General features: G+C 65.9%; 1 protein-coding gene across 3 annotated transcripts in view; it reads left to right on the top strand.

Annotated features, from left to right (window-relative positions):
* The window catches only part of RASGRF1 (Ras protein specific guanine nucleotide releasing factor 1), a 42402-nt gene that overhangs the window by 11812 nt on the left and 10626 nt on the right, over nt 1-19964 (top strand). For 2 of the 3 annotated variants that reach the window (XM_054836868.1, XM_054836867.1), the window contains exons 2-17: nt 1700-1806; nt 2758-2905; nt 6197-6289; nt 7396-7649; nt 8814-8893; nt 9324-9517; nt 10029-10138; nt 11067-11185; nt 11552-11712; nt 12536-12599; nt 13649-13785; nt 15540-15622; nt 16316-16564; nt 16990-17360; nt 18684-18809; nt 19453-19623. In XM_054836868.1, the coding sequence (XP_054692843.1) occupies nt 1700-1806; nt 2758-2905; nt 6197-6289; nt 7396-7649; nt 8814-8893; nt 9324-9517; nt 10029-10138; nt 11067-11185; nt 11552-11712; nt 12536-12599; nt 13649-13785; nt 15540-15622; nt 16316-16564; nt 16990-17360; nt 18684-18809; nt 19453-19623 (2467 nt within the window). The remainder of the gene's footprint in view (nt 1-1699; nt 1807-2757; nt 2906-6196; nt 6290-7395; nt 7650-8813; nt 8894-9323; nt 9518-10028; nt 10139-11066; nt 11186-11551; nt 11713-12535; nt 12600-13648; nt 13786-15539; nt 15623-16315; nt 16565-16989; nt 17361-18683; nt 18810-19452; nt 19624-19964) is intronic. The other variant, XM_054836869.1, reaches the window with a different exon arrangement.

Raw genomic sequence — 19964 nt, 5'->3', positions numbered from 1 at the left:
TCCCCCGGACAGAGGCGAGCTGCCAGCCCCGCTGCCCGGAGCTCTCGCCAGCCTGGCTGGGCCGGGGAAGGGGTGGGAGGTGGCTGATGGCGTGTTTTACCTTGGAGAAGGCTCCCTAGGGAGAAAACTTGTCCGTGGGATCAGCAATAAAAATGCATTGCCCCAAAGGATCCTGGACAGAAGTAGAGGAGACGCATCTTCACAGGGTCGCAGCAACCTGGTGCCCCCCAAGAGGAGAAGGGGCTGGTTCTAAAGGAGGGCTCTGGCGTGGGGTCCCCGGGCCCCCCCTTCTCCTCCTCTGCAGGACCCGGGCGGGCTCAGCCAGCTCAGAGCGTGTTTCTCTGTCGCCCAGCGGGACACGAGCCCTGGGTGGGCATGGTGCTGGGTGGGGAGCTGGGTGTCCGTCCGTCTGTGCTGCCTGCTCCGGCATCACCTGGGAACAGCGACCGGCTGTGCCTCGGCTTCCCTGCGTGCCGGGCTCCCCGGAAGCCTCCCGCATCCATCTGGAGGTCCTTCTCCTGAGCACCCCTGGGCCTGGTTAGGGTGGGAAGGGGAACAGGGGAGGGGGAGGACAGGGAGGAGCTGGGATGGGCAGGGGCAGGGGTAGGGGTGGGAGACGTAGCCGTGTTTTGGGGAGGTGGGGTGAGCAGCACCCCCGGCGTTCAGCACAGGGGTGGGGATGGTGCTGCACTGGGTGTGCTGGGCTGTACCCCGGGGCAGCACCCCTCTGCCTGTCCCTGCCTGCAGCGCGGCGTCGGGGCAGGTTCCCACGCGAGCTCCTGCCTGCGTTGTGGTGCCCGGCTCTGTTTTCACGGTGTGCCAGGGTCTGCGGTCGCAGCCAGCTGCTGCCTGCGGTCCTGGGGATCCGGGGTGCGCGCCAGGGAGCAAGCGGCTGCTGCAGGTTGGGTTGTTGTTTTTTTCCAAGGTACCTGTTAATTCAGATCCCTCGTCAAACCTAAGAGAGGAGCAGATAATGTCAGGATGAGCTTTTTCTAGTGGGTTTTGGTTTAGCCCGGTTATTCTGGGCAGCATCCGGCACTGCAGCGTGGTACCTGTTTCCTAGGAGACCACAGGAAAGCGCAGGAGCAGCACAAACCCCAGCGACGCGGGCTGCCACCGCGCACAATTAGCACAAATACTGTAAATGTCAAGGGAGGCTAAATATAGCCCTGCGCTCCGTCCGAGCACACCGGTGCCCGTTAGAGCCTCCCGGCTCGAGCGGCGAGAGCACGTGGGACCGGGGCTCTGCCCGACGCCAAGCCCCAGGCACCAGCGGGGCTTCGTTTTGGTGCCCGGGGGTGCTCGCTGCCCGCGCAGGCAGGGATGCAGGCAGCCTGGGGCCGGGGCCGGCTAAACGCCCTTTGCTCAGCCGCCCCTTTCCCGGGTGCGGGTTGTCCCTTGGGCCTGCAGCTCCCGCACCGCGGCGGTTTGAGGTGTATCCCACGCCCGGGGTTTGCCCGGCGGGATTTTCCCTCGGAGCGTATCTCGGCCCCGTCCTCGCCCCCAGCACGGCTGTGCCGCCTCGCCGGCACGGAGCAGCTTTTCCCCGGGCGCCGCGGGCAGCACGTCTCGGCTCTGCTCCTGGTGTTTCACAACGTTATTTTCTTTTAAACAAAGCGACCCGTGGCGGATCTTAAAGCACTTTTCCAATGGCCCTGTGCGAGCGAGCAGTAACCTCACCCTCCGTTTGCTCCCGCAGCATTACTTTACCATTAATTTCAACCACGAGAACCAGAAGACCCTGGAGCTGAGGACCGAGGATGCCAAGGACTGCGACGAGTGGGTGGCAGCCATAGCTCACGCCAGGTATCGCCCTCCGCCAGCACAGACCCGGGGCGGGGGTATCGGAGGCAAAGCCATGCCCGAGGGCGGCTGCGGGGAGCTGCGGGCAGGGCTGCGGGCAGGGCTGCGGGCAGGGAGCCATTTAGGCAGGCGCTGCCGGCAGGCAGGGCAGGGCACCTCTGGCCCCCAGCCCCGTGTCGGGGACCCTCGTGCCGCGCAGGAGGCTGTGTCCGGATGCGCCCCCCCAGCCCTGTGCCTGCCCGTCCCCGTCCCGCGTGGGGCGACCGCCCCGGCACGCTGGCACCGCCTGGCCCGGCCTGGTGCCGGAGGGATGCCCGATTCACCGGCGGGTTCAAAGGCTGAGGGGAAGGGTTTCATCTGGAGTAGCAAAAAGTCCGAAGGGGGTTTGTCCAAGCTCGCGCGTCCGTGCCCAGGGAACGTAGCGCGGCCGGATTGCTGGCCTCAGGGTCAGGAGCCGGCACGGCACAGGCGCGCGTCCGTCCGGCGAAGGAGGGCTCTGGGCAGCGAGAAGTGGGGGGCAGGTGAGTGTTGTATGCAGGGGTTAGAGAAATAACTGCTGCAGCACCTTAACGAGAGCGGATGATCGTGAGAGCTTGTGCCACCAGCGTCCTCCTCGTTAAACTTGTGGGATGTGGTTGGTGGCCATGGGCACCTGGGGGGTTTTTGTCTCCTACCATTTCCCTAAAATTTGCGTTGTTTGCACCCTCGCGGGGAACCCGAGTCCTCCCAAAACCGCTCGGTTCTGAGTAGCAGCATCCCAAACTGCGAGAGCCGTCCCCGGTTCGTGCACCCTGCGGTGAGGGGCGAGGGCAGCGCGTGGCAGCGGGGAAGGAGAACTCCCCCACAGCAAACCGCGGCGCGCAGACACTTAATTTTACGGGCACGTCCCGGGGGTCCGTGGCGGTGAGTCCGGGGGGGGAGAGGAGAGGTGCTCATGGCCGTGTCTGCCTGCAGCTACAGGAACCTGGCGACGGAGCACGAGGCGCTGATGCAGAAGTACCTCCATCTCCTGCAGATTGTGGAAACGGAGAAGACTGTTGCCAAGCAACTCCGCCAGCAGATCGAGGACGGGGAGATCGAGATCGAGCGCTTGAAGGCCGAGGTGAAGAGCGTGGCGTCGCCCCGCGGATGTGCTGCCGCTCCCCAGGGCGACCCGCGGGCGGGCGGGCGGGCAGGCGGCATCGACGCGCTGGCAGGGATGGGGATGTCGCAGCTGGCATGTTTGCGCTCGTTTTACTGACGTCAGGCTGGCCCTTTCTCTTCCGGAGAGGGGCGAGGGCATCGCCTCGCTGGAGGTTTTTCTTGCAGGAGCCGCGCGGCCCCGGTGCGGTGCATGTGCGAGGATCGGTGTGATCCCCGGCCCCGGGACGCTGCCGCGGCGGGAAGGGTTCGCTCCGGCAACGAGCGCTGGGGAACGACCCGGCGAGCCGGTCCCTTGGGTTCAGGAGCAGGTTTTGGGGTGGGGGTGGAGACCCCTTCCTTTCCCATTGTCCTTATTTTCACCCCAGCTCCCTCGCCGAGCCCCCGGTGCGTGCTGCCTGCCCGCCGGTAACATCTGCCCGGCGCTGCAGAGCCGGAGCACGCGCTGGGAAAGGGAAGAGGCGTCTGCGGCCTCGGGGGGAACCTGTGCCAGGTGGAAGCTGCATCACCCGAGTACGTCAGGGAATTACTGTGCACCGTGCTGGGAGCGGAACGGATGCTTCCCTGAGCAGGGAGCGTCTCTCCCCTGAGAGCAGCCCCTAAAACCTGTTGCCCCCGGCTCGTCCCAGAAGCTCTCGCAGCAGCGCGCTGCTCAGTAGTTCGCAGCGCTGGGTCGTAGGAAGGGCGACATGGCGTGGGTTACGGCAGACAAAGCAACAAAATGCAAAAATGACTCAGCAGACGGTGCCGAGGGAAGCGGCGTCTCCAAGGCACCCGGGAGGCGGATGCTCGGAGGCGTGGGTCTGCCCGTGCTGCCCGGCCCCCACGTTGCGGGGCCGCAGCTGCCCCGGTACCCTCTCGCCGCCCGGGTTTCGGCTGCCGGTGGGCGTTGGTGCCGGCGGCGCGGTGTGGCCGGTGGACGTGGGGCACCCCAGAACCGGTGCTGCCGCCGGCCCCTCCTCGTGCCTGGCAGGGGGTCGGGCGGCAGCCCCGTGGTGGAGGCAGCCGGGAGCGGGTCGTGCTGCCCGCGGGGCTGAGACGGACCCCAAGTCGGTCCAAGTCTCAGAGTTGCCCCGAAGGAGGCAGTCGGAGAGGCGGCGAGGCAGGAGGGGGTTAGCACGTCCTTACGGGCGACTTTTCCTGCTGTTCTTAGTACTTGAGGTGCCAAGCGCAGGTCAGCGGCACGGGTCGGGGCGGGCAGCGTGCTGAAGGCTGCATTTAGCCGCGGGGGGGCTGGGGAGCTGCCGGCCTTTCCCAGGAACGGTTTCGGCACCGCTGAATTTGTGCTCCCCAGCAGAACAGGATCGGGCCCAAACCAGCCCCGGCCGCAGCCTGCGGCACCCGCTCGGTCGGGGCGTTTCTCTGTCTGGGGCCGGCCGGGAGCCCCCCGGGTCCGGTCCAGCCTCCGAGTCGGCACAAGGGGAGGGGAGGGGAGCGGCAGGGTGCTGAGCATCCCGACGAGCGCTTGGCCGGGGGAGGTGGGAGATGTGTTGTGTGACCCCTGGCACTCGCTGAGGGGTGCGGAGCTGCCGCCCGTCCTGTCCCCCGTGCCCAGGTACTTTTGATTTCACCTTGTGTTGGGTTTGGGTTTGTTTTTTACTCTGCCACACGCTTTGAAGCAGAGATCAAATAATCAGCTTCTACTTTAATGTGCAAATTTTGCTCACTCCATTTAAAAAAAAGGCACCAAAATAAAACCATGGCGCTGGCGAACCCGCTCCACGGGTCCCGGCCGAGATGCGCCTGGAGCCGGTGCGGGGAATGGCCTCGGTGCTTTCAAACGCTTCGATGCAGGGGGGGTGCAGGGGATGTTTGGTGACGTGAAGCTCTGTAGGAAGGCAGAGCGAGAGGGACAAAATCTCCCAAAGTCTCTTCTAAAATCCAACCCTGTGGAATAAAATGGGGTGAAAACGATAGAGCCGCGTAGGAGCCGGATCGGTGCCTGTGAGCCCGCGGCCGCTTTCTCCGGCGCGTTGGTGCTCGTGCCGAGGCCGGCGGAGCGGGGGCGGCTGAGCTGGGAGAGCAGGGGTGCTGGGGGGCCGGTGCCCCGGCAGTGCCGGCACATCCAGCCGAGCCGCGGCCGGGTCACGCTGGCGGCACGCCGGCAAGGCGGCAGCAAACCCCGCTTCTGCCAAAACGCCTCTTCACCGAACGGGGCCGGCTGGGTCGGGCGCGTCCCCAGCCCCGTGCCCGCCCTCCTGGCAGAGAGGGGCAGTTTCTGGGAAAACACCAAAGTTTGGAACGCTGGGAGGTGCCGAGAGGCGGCTGTTGAGCTTCCTTCAGACACGGTGACCGGATTGACCCACGGCGTGTTTTAGCTTCTTATGGTGTGAAAACACGCAGTTCAGAAGAGGCATTTCACTTAAAATCTTCAGGATTTTGTGGAAGTCAGCTCCTCTTCCTGGGCCGTGGCGCAGAAGCAGCTTCTGCCCTGGCCGCCGTCTCCTCTGGCCCTTCGCTTTGTCCTGCCAGCCCGGGCACCGAAACCTCGGCAGGAATTGCAGTTACTGCGGCTGGCGGTCCCCAGCGTCGCTGGGAAGCGGCGTCTCCGACTGGAAAAGATCTCAACTCCTTTCTCTCCAAAACTTTTTGGAAAACATTCTTTGAAAGTTGTTTTCTTATTTTTATTATTTTCTATGAAATCCAAATTCAAACCACATTTTTCCCAGTTTTCATGTTCTGGATGGCACATTTTCTGTTCTCCCCTTTCCCGTAGCTTTAGAAACGCCGGTGGCCGTGGGGACAGGGACATGGCGATGAGCAGAGGAGTGAGAAAAAGTGCAGGCGAGAAGCAGTAAAAATTCAAACGCTTGCAGCTAACGAGATTCCATCCAATTTGTGTTGGAAAGTGTGACGGGATGAGCTTGTCCCTGTCTGCAAGTTTTTGGGTGCAAATGACTTGAGGTTTTTCTGCCATTTCCTCTCCAACTCGTTTTTTTAACGACTCGCCCGGGAAAGCTTCCGTAGGAAACAGGGATGTGGTTTGCGTGTGGCACCCGGCAGGATTTCCAGGGCCCCGTCTCTGCGGCGTGTTCGGTGGGGGATGCCGGGGACTCGGCGGTGCCCTGACGGCTCCGCAGCATTTCTTCATTGCTTCGCCCACCCATCTCCCGTTTAGACAGAACCAGCACAAAATGTCCCTGTATCTGTAATTAGAGAGGCGCGTGCCGCTCTCCGGCGCTGCGCGGGCGCAGGGTTTGTCCTCGGCTCCCGGACGCGCCGGCGCGGGCGCTCACCCCCCCTGTGCCCGCAGATCGCCTCCCTGCTCAAGGACCACGAGCGCATGCAGGCCGGCCAGACCAGCGCGCCCAGCGACGACGACGGCGACATCAAGAAAATCAAGAAGGTGGGTGGTGGCGGGCGAACGGCGCGGGGGGCCGGAGCCAGCGCTCGGCCGGGTCCCGGTGCTCGTGGCGGCACGGCAGGCACACTCCGTGTGGGGCTGGCGGAGCGGTTGGTCTGGGGGAGCTGCCTGGCGAGGTGCCTCTGCTAACGGGGGTTTTTTTAGGAGGAAAATGTGTGGAAACCCTTCTGTTGGTTGTGTTTGCTCTGCGGGGCACTCCCTGCTTTCCCCGGGCGAGCGAAGCATCCCTGGCCATGCCGGCTCACGCACAAACAGCGCCCCTTACATCTCACCCCCCCGCGGCTGTGGTTACATCTTCTGTTTTTGCAAAGAACGAGCCAGCTGCTGCTCGCCATGCGTCCCGCTCCCCCAGGCGATTCCCTGAGCCCCGCAAGCCCGGAGGTGCCTCGGTCTCCCCCCGGTGCCGCAGAGGGGACCGGCACTGCCGCCGCTCGGGGAGCGGGTCCTGCCCTCGCCCGACCCCCGGGAAAGTCTCCGCCGGCCCCGTGCAGGGGACGTGGGGTTGAACCCCGTGGGCTCGGGGCGGTGGGCAGCGCCCGCAGGCGTGGATGGAGCTCCGGGGACGGGGTGTGCTGCGGGTGCTCATTCACGTGGGGAAGGGCTGGGAGCTTTTCTAGGTGCCTTAATACAGCTCCGCGTGTTTGGGCGCACAGACGGGTGCTGGTCAAGGTGGCTTCGGTGCCCCAGTTTCCCAGGTGACTGGGGGGTGCTGGGTAGGGCTAAGCACCCGGCAGGCTGGGAGTCTCCGTGCCCGCGCAGTCCTGGCAGGAAAGTGCCCGGCACCGTGTCCGTGTCGGTGCCCAGGGAAGTCAGGAGTTGACACGGGATCCTTGCTTCTCGTCGAGTCTCCCCTGCACGTCTGTAAGAGGGGGAAGAGAGGACGTTGTCTGCAGTAAGGAACCGCGTTTAAATGAGTTACGGTTCGTTTCCCGGCCGGGAGGATTCAGAGCAGCAGCAGTAACAGGCACCAACGCGCACAGCTCAGCACAGAGCCAGGGAATCCTCACCGCAGAGCCGCGGCCCCTGCTCCGGGGCGCCTGCCCGCCTCATCGGCCCCAACCCTAACGCGGCCGCTGCTCCCTCGGCAGGTGCAGAGCTTCCTGCGGGGCTGGCTGTGCCGGAGGAAGTGGAAGACGATCATCCAGGACTACATCAGGTCCCCCCACGCCGACAGCATGCGCAAGAGGAACCAGGTCGTCTTCAGCATGCTGGAGGCGGAGGCCGAGTACGTCCAGCAGCTCCACATCCTCGTCAACAACTTCCTGCGGCCGCTGCGGATGGCGGCCAGCTCCAAGAAGCCTCCCATCACGCACGACGACGTCAGCAGCATATTCCTCAACAGGCGAGTGCCGTCCCGCGCTGCGAGAGCTCTGCGGACCCCGGCGGAGCCGGCAGCCTCCGGGCAGGCGTTGGCGTCCGCAGCCCGCTGCCCTCCCCTGGGAACAGCCGTGGGTGGGAGCCCACCATCCCCTCGGGACGCCTGCACGAGCAGCCCGCCGGGCGCTTGGCACTGACACGAGGAGGTGCCGCGGGGGCCGATGCCGCAGGGCCCCAGGAGCGGGTCGGAGCCCGTCTGCGGGAGGTCCCGGCTCTGGCGGGGGGAGGACGGCGTCCCTTGGCGTTAATGGCAGCCCGTAGGTAACGAGGGGCGAGCGGAGCGGGGCGGGTGCAGCTCCCGCAGGAGGTGGTAAGGAGGGGGCAGGCGAAGCCTCTCCTGCAGCCGCGACACGGGGTCACAGCCGCTGCCAAGTCGTAGAATCGCAGACTGGTTTGGGTTGGAAGGGACCTCGAAGCTCATCTGGTTCCAGCTGAAGTGTGCCGAGAGCGGCCGTGCCCAGGCGCTGGCGGGGATGGGGGGTGGCACTCACTGACTCCAGCCCGGCCACGGCGATGCCGAGCGTGTCACCAGTACGTGCCAGGTTTAACGGCAGCTGCAATGGCTCCGTCCCGCGGGCGGTACCGACGCCAGCGGCAAGTCTGACCAGCCAGCCCTGGAGATGCCGGCCACCCGTCCCTTGCGGAGGGGAGCAGCTCTGGTGTTCGCTCCTGCCCCGCTCCGCAGCCCTTGCTGCTGCTGCTGCTGCGAGCTGCGTGGGCGGCGTGCGGTGCAGCCTGCTCTGGAAGCCGAGATGGACCCAGACTGCAGAACCCAAATTCCAGTTTTCCCCCACATCTGGGCTGGTGTGAAGCCGGCGCCTTGGCTGGGGCCAGCGCAGGCAGGGTGAGCGCTCCCCAGCACCCTCCTCTGCCTCGCCTCGTCCCCACGGCATGAAGGAGGTCCCTCGCCGTGGGGCGTCCTGGCGAAGGAACAGCGGAGGAGCCGGCGCCAGCTCAGAGCTCCAGCCAGGAGCGTGGTGTCGGGGACCCTCTGCACCCACCTTGTGCACCCACCTCCCCAGCCCGTCCGAGCGTTCCCCGGCTCCCCGTCCGGGCTGGCGATTTCGTCTAATTAGTCATTATTTGCCACTCGTTCATCTGTCTTTTCACCCCTTGGTTTATCTTTCAGCGAAACGATCATGTTTTTGCACCAAATCTTTTACCAAGGCCTGAAGGCAAGGATATCCAGCTGGCCCACGCTCGTGCTGGGTGAGTGTGTTGCCTCCCCGCCGCGTTTCCTCCCCGCTGGCTGGTGGGGCCGAGCCCGCGCTCCTCCTCGCAGGCGTGCTGCTGACAGCGGTGCAAGCGTTGCACGGCACATCGGTGCTTGCTCGGGTCGGTCACGGAAGTGAGGATTGGAGCAAAAAATCCCAGAGAAACCCAATTCCTGCGTTTCTGGTTCTGCCGGGCGGTGGAAGGGCTGGGCTGGACCGTGCGCAGGAGAGCTGATGCTGAGGAGCGCTGCCGTGTCCCTCAGCTGGTGTCTTTAAAACGCAAACTGGGCAGACCTGGGGCTGGGGTGCCCTGGGTGGGACCTGGGGGTGAGGAGGGTTGGGAGCCGGGGGGGGGGGCTGTGCCGGGACCCCGTGGCGTGGGCTGGACCTGCACACCCACCTCCCCGCTGCCTGTCTGCTCGCAGCCGACTTGTTCGACATCCTGCTGCCCATGCTGAACATCTACCAGGAGTTCGTGAGGAACCACCAGTACAGCCTGCAGATCCTGGCGCACTGCAAGCAGAACCGGGACTTCGACAAGCTGCTGAAGCACTACGAGGCCAAGCCCGACTGCGAGGAGAGGACCCTGGAGACCTTCTTGACCTACCCCATGTTCCAGGTGACCGTCGGCGCCGGGATCTGCCCCGGCGATGCCACCACGGCGCTGGCGGTGCGGGGTGGGCCGGGCGGTGCAAACCCCAGCCCCACAGCAGGCGTCGGGTGGTGGGGAGGCACAGCCCGGGCGAAGATGTCCTGGGGCTGGACCCTGCCTGGTCCCACGCTGCTCCTGGGACCCGCTCAGGCTGTTGCTGGGCTCGTCGGTGCTGCAGGAGGACGCTCTGGGTGAAGCTGCTGCCTTCCTGGCTGCCCCACGCCTCTGGGACACGGCTGGGGCACAGCAGGGTCCTGGCAACACCCTGCACCGCTCCCCCAATTCGTTAAGCCTTAGCGCAAGGAGCTTTGAGGCTTTTATAACCTCCCAGATCAGGGTGTCCCCCGCCACCGTGTCCCCAGCCCCGGTGGCTCCGGGAGCAGCGCAGGGTGGGCACCCGCAGCCCTCTGTGCCCCCGCTCCATCCCGCCCGCCCCCCACCCTGCACTGATCCCCCGCCGCGGTGCGTTGTGCCGCAGATCCCCAGGTACATCCTGACGCTGCACGAGCTGCTGGCTCACACCCCCCACGAGCACGTGGAGAGGAACAGCCTGGATTACGCCAAGTCCAAGCTGGAAGAGCTGTCCAGGTCAGACCCACCGCTGCCCATCCCTGCGGGACCGGGGGCTGCGGGACCGGGGGGCTGCGGGACTGGGGGCTGCTCTCGGCCCCGGGAGGCTGGGGCTGGCGGGGGGCTCTTGGCCGGGCTGCCGGCGCGGTGTGCTGCCCTTTGCTGGGCAGGGAGAGGGGCTGGGGCGGGCAGACCCTGACCCACAGGGTTCGGGGAGGGTGCAGTGCTGATGGGACGGGGCTGGCCTGGGTGTTCCCACAGCACCCGCAGGGTGCCGGGGGGGCCGTGCTGTCCCGCTGGGGTGGGTGCGGGAGAAGCTCAGTCCTGGGCTCGCTCGGGGCCCGTCGGCCATCCCTGACAAGGACAAAGCCCTCGCGAGCCGCCGGCCCAGGGAGATCTGCCTGCTCGTGCGGGGGTGCTGTGCGTGGCGCTGGGGGGAGCTCGCCCAGGCGCCTCCGGCTGCCCACCCACCCTGCCCGCTGCTCGGGCGCAGGCAGCGAGCAAAGCCCCGCGCCGAAGGTGCCCTGCGCTGCTTTAGCCGGGACCTGCCCTCCCCTCGCCCTCCGCGTCCGGAAGGCTGAGCGGTCCCGGTGCTGCCTCCTGCCCTCCCGTGCAAATCCGCCCCTGGGGCCGGCAGGACCGAGCCCGGCTGCTTCTGGCCGGCGGGGGCTGGTCTGTCTGCCCGAAACCTGAATTTTGTGATTTCTGGGCAAGCAGCACTCACGTTTCAATATTCAGCAATCCGGAGGCACAGTCCGGGCGGGTGCGTGGGTGCCCGCCCGAGCTGCCGGGTCTGTAGAGATGCAGGAGAGCGCCGCGATCCCCTTGGGGAGCCTTCGGGTTTGGTCTTACCTGGCGCAGCCCCTCCCGCCTGTCCGCAGGGATCCGCTGGGAAAACTCCCGCAGATCTCATCCAAGCTCCGATTTCCTTTTCTCCCTCCTTCAGGATAATGCACGATGAAGTGAGCGAGACCGAAAATATTCGGAAAAATCTGGCGATAGAGAGGATGATTATTGAAGGGTGTGAAATTCTGCTGGACACCAGCCAGACTTTCGTGAGACAAGGTACCGTGTCTGTGTCCCCGTCCCTCCCCTCCCCGGTTCACACAAAGCCCTGCAGCCCCCGGCCCCGCGTCCCTCCGCAGCGCGGCCCGGTGAGCTGTGAAATGTAAAATCGCAGCCCGTTTCTGAATTTTCTCTGCTCCAATGCGCCTCGCTGTCAGTCTCAGCACCGCGCTTCATGGCATCACAGAGCAGAACGTGCGTTTTAGCCGTTACTGATTTCGTAGCACCAGAGAAGCAGCGGGACGCATCCTGACCTCCCGGGCACGCTCGGTCCCGGAGGAGCACCCACACGCTGCGGGCGCAAGGGCGGGCCGGGGGCCGTGGCCGGCGCCCACCCGGTCTCTGACGCGTCTCCCCCCTCCGCAGGGTCCCTCATCCAAGTGCCGATGTCGGAGAAAGGGAAGATCACGCGGGGGCGGCTGGGCTCCCTCTCGCTGAAGAAGGAGGGCGAGCGGCAGTGCTTCCTCTTCTCCAAGCACCTCATCATCTGCACCAGGGGCTCCGGAGGCAAGCTGCATCTGACCAAGGTGCGGAGGGCGCGGGGGGCTCCGCAGCCCCCGGCAAAGGCTCTGGCAGCCGCCGGGCGTGGAGCCGGGGCTGCTCCCCGCGGTGCCGGGGCGCGGGATCGCGTGCGGGGACGGGGCCGAGGCCGGCGCTGCCGCAGCCTGGGCTCTGCTGGTGGGACCGGGGGTCTGGGGACTGCCCTGTGCTCCCCTGGCCGCGGCCTCCCGGGGCGCCGGATTTATTTCACGTGGCCCAGACGCCCCATCGGTGAGTGCGGAGCTGAGTCACGGGCAGAGAGGAGAAATTGCAAGTTCTTGATAAAAGAAGTTATCCTGATTTGTGGCAGAAACCTTGACAATCTGTTCAGCGAGAAAGTTAAATTATAGCCTGGGTTTGTACGTAACGCTCGCAGGCTTCTCCAGTCCGCTCCCAAGACTCACGCTTTTGTTGGTGGAAGTTTTGCAGTTAATTGAGCAAGAATCTTACAGAAATTGCTCATTACTGGCATTAAATTATCAGTTTGAAAAATTACAGTCCGTGGCAAAGAGTTGATAATTACAACAAAAGACTTTTGGAAAATTTAATTTAAAGCTCATATTAAATAATTTATAAACAAATTAGTTGATCGGTTACTCAAGGAAAACCGTGACATCCCAGCAGTCAGTAACTGCTTTTTTCCCAGTGACAGCAGACGCTGCGCTGGCTGTGTGAGCACCCACGGTAGCGTCACCCCGTCCCCGTCCCCGGGGCGGTGGGCTGCCGTGCGGGGTGGGGGGCCGGGACAGCCCCCAGCCAACCCTGGGGGGGGGGGATCCCACCGCTGAGCCCCGACTCCCGTCCCTGCAGAACGGCGTGATCTCCCTCATCGACTGCACGCTGGTGGAGGAGCAGGAGAGCACCGACGAGGACGGTAGGTGCCCCCCGCCCCACCCGTGGCCCCACGCGGGGCAGAGCCCCCTCCGGGCATGGCCAGGGCCCCGCTCAGCCCCCACCCGTGGGTGCGTGGGGGGGTTGGCTCGTTGGCTTGCGCATCTCCCGGCGGGTGCTGAGCAGACAGGGGCATCTCAACAGGCGAAGCGGCAGCTACGCCAGGACCCTTTTCGCCGAGGTTGCCAGACCCCCAGCACGGCAGACGGTCTCCCCCTGCGCGCTGCGGGTGCTTTCGGGTTTTGCAGCGTGGTCACCCCATCGCGGGGGGGGGCAAAGCTCGCTCCCAGCGGGGCCGGGGCGGTGCCGGGGGTGCGGGTCCCGCTGGGGGCTGCGCCAGACCCTTGGCACGGGAGGTTGCAGCCAGCCCCGGGCAATGTTTGCCCCGGCTGAAGGCAGGTGCCGTGTTTCACGGCCGGGGACCGATGGCAGCGTGGTCAGCACCGCCGGTGTCCCCTGTCACGGTGCGGTGTCCTCCGACACATTCCTGCCAGCCGACCGGGCGGCGTAAAACCAGCTGCGGCAGAGTTGGAGCAAATTCAGATACTGAACAGATTCAAGGAAGTCATGATCTACTGGCTGGATTTAATTAAGTAAATTATTTACTGCGAACCAAACAGATGCACATTTATGCAAATCTGACCTTCCTGCGGCAGGCAGCGCGTGTCACGGCTCCGTGCCTGCAGGCGGGAAAAGGCAAAGGTGCTGGACGTCCTCAGCCGTGCCCGCTTAACTGCAGACTTGTGACGAGCCACCCGCTCCCGTCTCGTCCTCACGACGAGTTTTCTAACACGTGCTGGGGAGCCGGGTCCTCCCCCGGCACACGGCACCGGGGCCCAGCAGCGCGGCCGTGCTGCGCTCGTGCGTGCGGACTTTGCAAACGCAGAGCCTTCACCCAGCAAACCTGTCCCTCGCCGCAGACCACCCGCAAAATGTACCATGCTCCTTAAAACCTCGATCGAAGCTCTGCTGGGGGAGAAGGGGTGGGGAAATGTTTTCACTGTCGCTGTCTGTCTTTTTCCTATTGCAAAGCAAAAGCATCGGGGCAAGACATCGACCACCTTGACTTCAAAATCGTGGTGGAGCCAAAAGATTCCTCGTCTTTTACGGTTATCCTCGTGGCCTCGTCCAGGCAGGAGAAGGCTGCGTGGACCAGCGACATCAGCCAGGTAGGACGGACCCGGAGGTGTCGGGGCGCAGGGTCCCTGGGGACGAGCAGCCCCCGCGGGATGCCGGCTCGGCCGCCCCCGCGCCGCCTGCGGCAGAGGCTTTGGGCACCTGGAATCAAGGCTTGGCGCTTGCTGCACGGCTGCAGTGCTGCTGCCTGCCCTCGGGCTGTGGCTGCGGTGGCAGCGCCCGGCTGGGTTTGCGCCCTGGGTGCTTTCCCGGCGCCTTCGGGGTGCTCGGGACCCGCTGCGGGCTGAGGCCTCGCTGCATCGGGCTGCTGTGACGGCGGGGGTGGACACCCAGCCTGGGCACCCAGGCAGAGCGGGTCCGTGCAGGGGCCGACCTGGAGCTGGGCGGCACCAACAGCCCGGCCATCACCGACAGCGTGCTGGTGTCTGGTAGCTCGAAGAGGAGGAGGTGGAGGAGCAGGAAGGTGGCACAGCGCAGCAGGGGCGAGCGGGGTCTGTCCCATCCCTGCTCTGCCTGCACGTGGGGGTGGGAGGTTTGGGCTTCTCCTCTGGCTCAGGCACGTGGTAACGACTGACGCCTGCTTGTGGGTTCGTTATGCAAATGACTTTGAAGACTTTTTTCCCACGTGGGAGGAAGGGATTGCCTCCTGGCCACCTCTGTTGTACCATGCCCTTCCCTGCGTCCCCTTGCCGAGCACTGGTCCCCAAGGAGAGCTGTGGGCAGGAGCTGGGGCCAGCCCCACGCAGGGCGGCGGTGGTCCCACAAGGGCGATGGTGGTCCTATGCAGGGTGATGGTGGCCCCACACAGGGCAGTGGTGGCCCCTCGTAGGGTGATGGTGGCCCCACGCAGGGTGATGGTGGCCCCACACAGGGCGGCGGTGGTCCCACGAGGGCGATGGTGGCCCCACGCAGGGTGATGGTGGCCCCATGAGGGAGACGGTGGCCCCACGCAGGGTGATGGTGGCCCCACGCAGGGTGGTGCTGGTCCCACGAGGGAGATGGTGGCCCCACGCAGGGTGATGGTGGCCCCACGCAGGGCAGTGGTGGCCCCTCGTAGGGTGATGGTGGCCCCACGCAGGGTGATGGTGGCCCCACACAGGGCGGCGGTGGTCCCACGAGGGCGATGGTGGCCCCACGCAGGGTGATGGTGGCCCCACGCAGGGTGATGGTGGCCCCATGAGGGAGACGGTGGCCCCACGCAGGGCGGCGGTGGCCCCAGGCGCAGTCAGCCAGCAGCAGCTGGTGCCACGCTCTGCAGGGGCCGGGGCCGGTCCTGCCCGTGGGGGGGTCTCCAGCCCACGCTCCTGCCCAGCAAAGCCCTGGGTGGTGAGCCGGCAGCGGAGGGACCGGTGCCGTTCTGCTGCCCGCGGGGTCTCCCTCCAAGAGCGTGGAGCAGCACAGGCTGGGAGGGGAGTTTAGTTACGGTGACGACGGCTGGGAGGGGGCCTGGGGGTTTCTGGCAACCCCCGCCGTGCCCGTGTGTCTGCCAGCACACGCTGAGCCCCGGCCAGGTCCGTAGCGGGAGAGCCGGGAGCAGCCCTGGGTGATGCTTCCCCCGAACAGGGACGCGGGAGCGCGAGGCTCCTGTTTTCAGGCAGAAGCTCTTCCCCTTCCCAGCTGGGCGCTCCCAGCCGTGGTCTCCCGTCCGGCGCCGTAGATGCGGTGAGCGAGGACGTGTCTCGTCTGGATAAGAGCGAGCTCGGGCTCTGCCACGGCGCGTCCCAGCCGGGTGGGCAGTGGGGCCGCCCTCGCCGCCTCCTCCCACTCCCACCCGTGTCTCTTCCAGTGCGTGGACAACATCCGCTGCAACGGCCTCATGATGAACGCCTTCGAGGAGAACTCCAAGGTCACCGTCCCCCAGATGATTAAGTGAGTGCTGCCGCGGCCGGGCGCTGTGGGGAGCGCTGGGCTCTGCCCGGCCCCACGGCACAGCTCCCACAGCAGCCGAGCGTCCCGGGAGCCCGGTGGCTTTCCCATCTGCTCGGGCACTCGGGTGTGCTGTTCCCAGCCCGGTGATTAGGAGCGCTAATTAGCCGGGAGAGGACGTTTGTGGGGGACTGTGCTCGGGGGGGGGGGGAAGGTCGAAGGGGAGAGCTCAGAGAAAAAATAATAGTGTGAAACCCCCGGAGGAGAGGGGCGCAGGGGGCTGTGGGGGTGCCAGGGCTGCCCCGGCCCGAGGAGGGACGCGTGCGGCACGAGGGGGGCCAGGCGCGGCCGGTGGGACGGTGTCCCTGCCGCATCGACTGCTGTCACACGTGGGGAAGGGTCTGGGGCCGCGGGTGTCCCTCAGGCACCGTTGCTCCACGTTTTTTGCACGAACCTCTGCTGTTGAGCACTGTGCGACGTTTCCGCCCGTTCTGGGGTGCGGATTTCCTAGCTTTCCCCTGGGATTATTCCTGCCTGCGTTCCACGTAGGGACGCCCCGTACGAAGGAGGCTCCTTCGCTGCCGAGGACCTGTACCGCTTTCCGCGGTCCCCGCACACCTCGGGGGGAAGCTGCTCGCGCGAAGCAGCTCTTGTTTCGTTCCAGGCTGGAACCACAGATATCTTGTTTCTCTGCAGGTCTGATGCCAGCTTGTATTGTGATGATGTTGACATTAGGTTCAGTAAAACGATGAATTCCTGCAAGGTCCTGCAGATCCGCTATGCAAGCGTGGAACGGCTCCTGGAGAGGCTGACGGACCTGCGGTTCCTGAGCATTGACTTTCTGAACACGTTCCTGCATTCGTACCGCGTCTTCACCACCGCCCTGGTCGTCCTCGACAAGCTCATCACGATCTACAAGAAGCCGATCAGCGCCATCCCTGCGCGGTGAGGCTGCGCGCGGCATCGCTGCGGTGCCCGTGCCGGTGACCCGTCCTGCCCCTGGGGGACCGGCAGGGTTTGGGGGGGGGGGGGCTGCGGCATCGCTGCTCCATCCCCTCCTCTGTCCCGAGTCAGTCCTCTGCTCCCCAGAGCTGCCTGGCCCCGGTGCCGCCCCAGCACCGTCTCGCCTGGTCCCCACGAGTGGTGGTACCCCCAAATCGGGGAAGCAGATAAACCCGAGCTCCACTCGTGCTGGTGTCCCCGCTCCCGGGGGGGCCGAGCGGGGTGGCAGGGGCTCGCGCCGGCTGTGCCGTGCCCGGGGGCCAGAGGACGTGGGACGCCCTGGAGCGGCTGGAGCTGCCGGCGGGGATCTCGGCGAGCTCTCGGGCAGAGCGGGTGCGAGTTCAGCCTCTCCCCGTCTCTCCGCCAAGGTCCCTGGAGCTCCTGTTTGCAAACAGCCAGAACAACAAGCTGCTCTACGGCGAGCCCCCCAAGTCGCCCAGAGCCAACCGCAAGTTCTCCTCGCCTCCCCCGCTCTCCATCACCAAGTCCTCGTCCCCCAGCCGGCGCAGGAAGCTCTCCCTCAATATCCCCATCATCACAGGAGGGAAGGCGCTGGACCTGGCTGCGCTGAGCTGCTCCTCCAACGGCTATGCGAGCATGTACTCCTCCATGGCCCCCTTCAGTAAGACCACCCTGGACATAAACAAACTGTACGTGTCCAGTAACTATCCCAATAAAATCCCTGACGAGGGAGAAGCAGCCGCAGAAAAGCAAGAGGAGTCGCTGCCGAGCAAGCAGAGTAAGCTGCTGTGGGTTTGCAGGCGGGTGGGTACCCGGGGCTGGGGCAGGTGGCCCGGCTGTGTGCTGGCGAGGGGTGGGCACGGCGACCCCCAGCCCCCCGAGCGGGCATGCAGTGGCCCCCCGTGTGCTGGGGAGACCAGTGGCGGTGGTGGTGGCGGCGGTGGCAGCGGCGGCGGTGGTGGTGGTGGTGGTGGCAGTGGCGGCGGCGGTGGTGGTGGTGGCGGTGGTGGCAGTGGCGGCAGTGGCAGTGGTGGCGGCAGCGGTGGTGGCGGCAGCGGTGGTGGCGGTGGTGGCGGTGGTGGCGGTGGTGGCGGCGGTGCTCCTGGTGATGCAGTGACTCGTGGTGTGGCATCCAGGAGGGTCACAACGGGGTACCGGGGGAAGAGAGCGGGGTGGGTAAAGCGCCGCAAAGCCGCAGGTCACTGTCCCCTGCGCACCCCTCTGCCCCCCCGCGCTGCTGTGCCCAGGCAGGGCTTTGAGCAGAGCGCAGCAATGGGGGACGGGGCTCCCCCCCGCCGCAGCCCCGCAGGAGCGGTTCGGAGACCCCAGGGACCCTCTGACTATAGCACTCGCCGCAGCGTTTGGGGCTGAGCTGCTCCGTCTGCACGGGATCGCCCTCAGCACCCCGAGCTGGGACTCGCCGGCTGCGGGGCACGAGCAAGGCTGTGTGCAGGACTGCGGCACTGCCGGCAGTTTCCCTGCCTTTAATGAAAACGGGAACAGGCTGCGGCCTCCCCGTTCGCACCTCGGCGTTCTCCTCTCCCTCGCTGCGGGCTGTGGAGCCCGTTCTGCGCCCTGGTGCCCAGGCAGGGGCTCCGAGGGGGGCGAAGCCGCTCTGCGGGGTGGCGGGGGGACAGGCTGCCCCAGTTCCTCCCGCAGCCCTTTGCTGGGCGATTTCCCTGCCCCGGGGGGGAGGGAGGTGCTGCGTCGTCCCAGCCCATCGCCGCGCACGGGGTCCCTGGGCTGGAGCTCGCCCTCGGTCCAGCCGACCATCGCCAGCCACGGGCAGAGCCTCCGAGCTGGCAATGCAGGCACCGTGCGCTGCACCGAGAGCTCCTGCCTCCTGTGGGTTGTGTGCTGCCCGACAGCTGAGTCAGTTGTAATAACAAAACAGAAAATACACCAAACCCCCCCCCACCGGCCCCAAAAAGCCCCACCTCAAAAAACCCCCAAAGTAATTGCCGGGCTCGGTGCCGTTCCCGTACTCGGTCGCTGCGTGCCCAGCCGGAGTGATTCAGCCTTTAGGAAATTCCAAAGAGGTGAAGTGGAGCTGCAAGGCGCCCGTGTTACGGTGATGGTCACCGGGCTCCCTCTTCCCCAGGCTCCGAGGTGTCTGTCAGGGAAGAGTCGGACACGGATCCCAACCAGAGCGATGAAGCAGAAGCTGAAACTTCCCCAACGAAATCTCCGACGACTCCTAAGTCCATCAAGTGCAAAAATTCATCAGGTAACGAGTGAGCCAAGTGTCCCGCTCGGGGGTCACCCAGGGCTGCCTGCTGCCCTTCAGCCTGGCCAGGCAGAGCTGCTAAAGGTGCCGGCGTAAAACCGAAGCAGACGTGAGCAGGAGCAGGACTTCACCCTTTGGGGAAAGGGGACAGGGAAACGCCAAACCCTCTGCCCGTACCGCAGAGCTGGCGTGCACATCTCACCGGCTCCCCTCACCCCCGTCCTCCCCTCTTGGGGCTGATCCGGCGCGTTAGGAGCGAGTTACGCTGCTCGAGATGTGAGCCTGGACCGGCACCGAGCATCCCTGTATCCCCTGCGGCCACCTTACCGCCGTCTGCGGCTCCCCGGGGGCTGGGCTCCTGCTAGAGCCGAGCTGGCCGAGCCCCTGCCCCTGCGTGCGTGGAGGCACCCGAACTGCCGATGCGCTGCCCAGCCCTGGCAGATGGAGCCAGCTCTCCGTGCGGAGCAGCCCCGCGTTGGCCGCCCGCACCTTCCACCTCCGTGACCCCCGTTCCCATCCCGCCCCGAGCCGGGGGGCTGCCCGTGCGCCAGGGGCTGCGAGCGGGGGCCGGGGCTGCGGCGGGGGGGACCCGGCTGGGGCTGTGGCGGTGGCCGGAGTGGTGTCGGCTTTCTCCTCCCCCCAGACTTCTCGTTGTTTTCTTACAACAACGGCATGGTCATGACGTCCTGCCGGGAGCTCGACGGCACCCGCAGCGCCCTGTCCGCCGCCTCCGCGTTCGCCATCGCCACAGCGGGAGCCAACGAGGGGACCCCCACCAAGGAGAAGTACCGCAGGATGTCCCTCGCCAGCGCAGGTACCCTGCCCCGGGCTGCCGAGAGAGCGGGGACATGGTTTTGGGGTGCCCGTTTCCACCGTACTCGGTTGGGTTGCCCTCGGCTGTGAGGCAGCCCCCCCCGGGGGGGGCCCAGAGCACCCACAGCCCAGCACCCACCCGCTCCGGGCTGTGGTCCCCGGGTGCCTGGGCACGGGGGCTGCCCGAGGGACGTGCAGGTTGCCGGCAGCCGAGCCCTTCGTGCCCGCGGCTCGGCACCCCGCTGCCTCGTGACACGGAGCCTCCCCGGCGCCTGCGTTTGAGGCAGCGTGGGGACGCTCGGGAAGATGGGGCTGCTCCTTCCGGCAGTCCTGAAAATATCC

Source organism: Grus americana, chromosome 10 (assembly GCF_028858705.1).
Source record: "Grus americana isolate bGruAme1 chromosome 10, bGruAme1.mat, whole genome shotgun sequence".
Taxonomy (NCBI): domain Eukaryota; kingdom Metazoa; phylum Chordata; class Aves; order Gruiformes; family Gruidae; genus Grus; species Grus americana.
The sequence above is the reverse complement of the archived record's forward strand: the minus strand, read 5'-3'. Positions and strand labels throughout refer to the sequence as shown.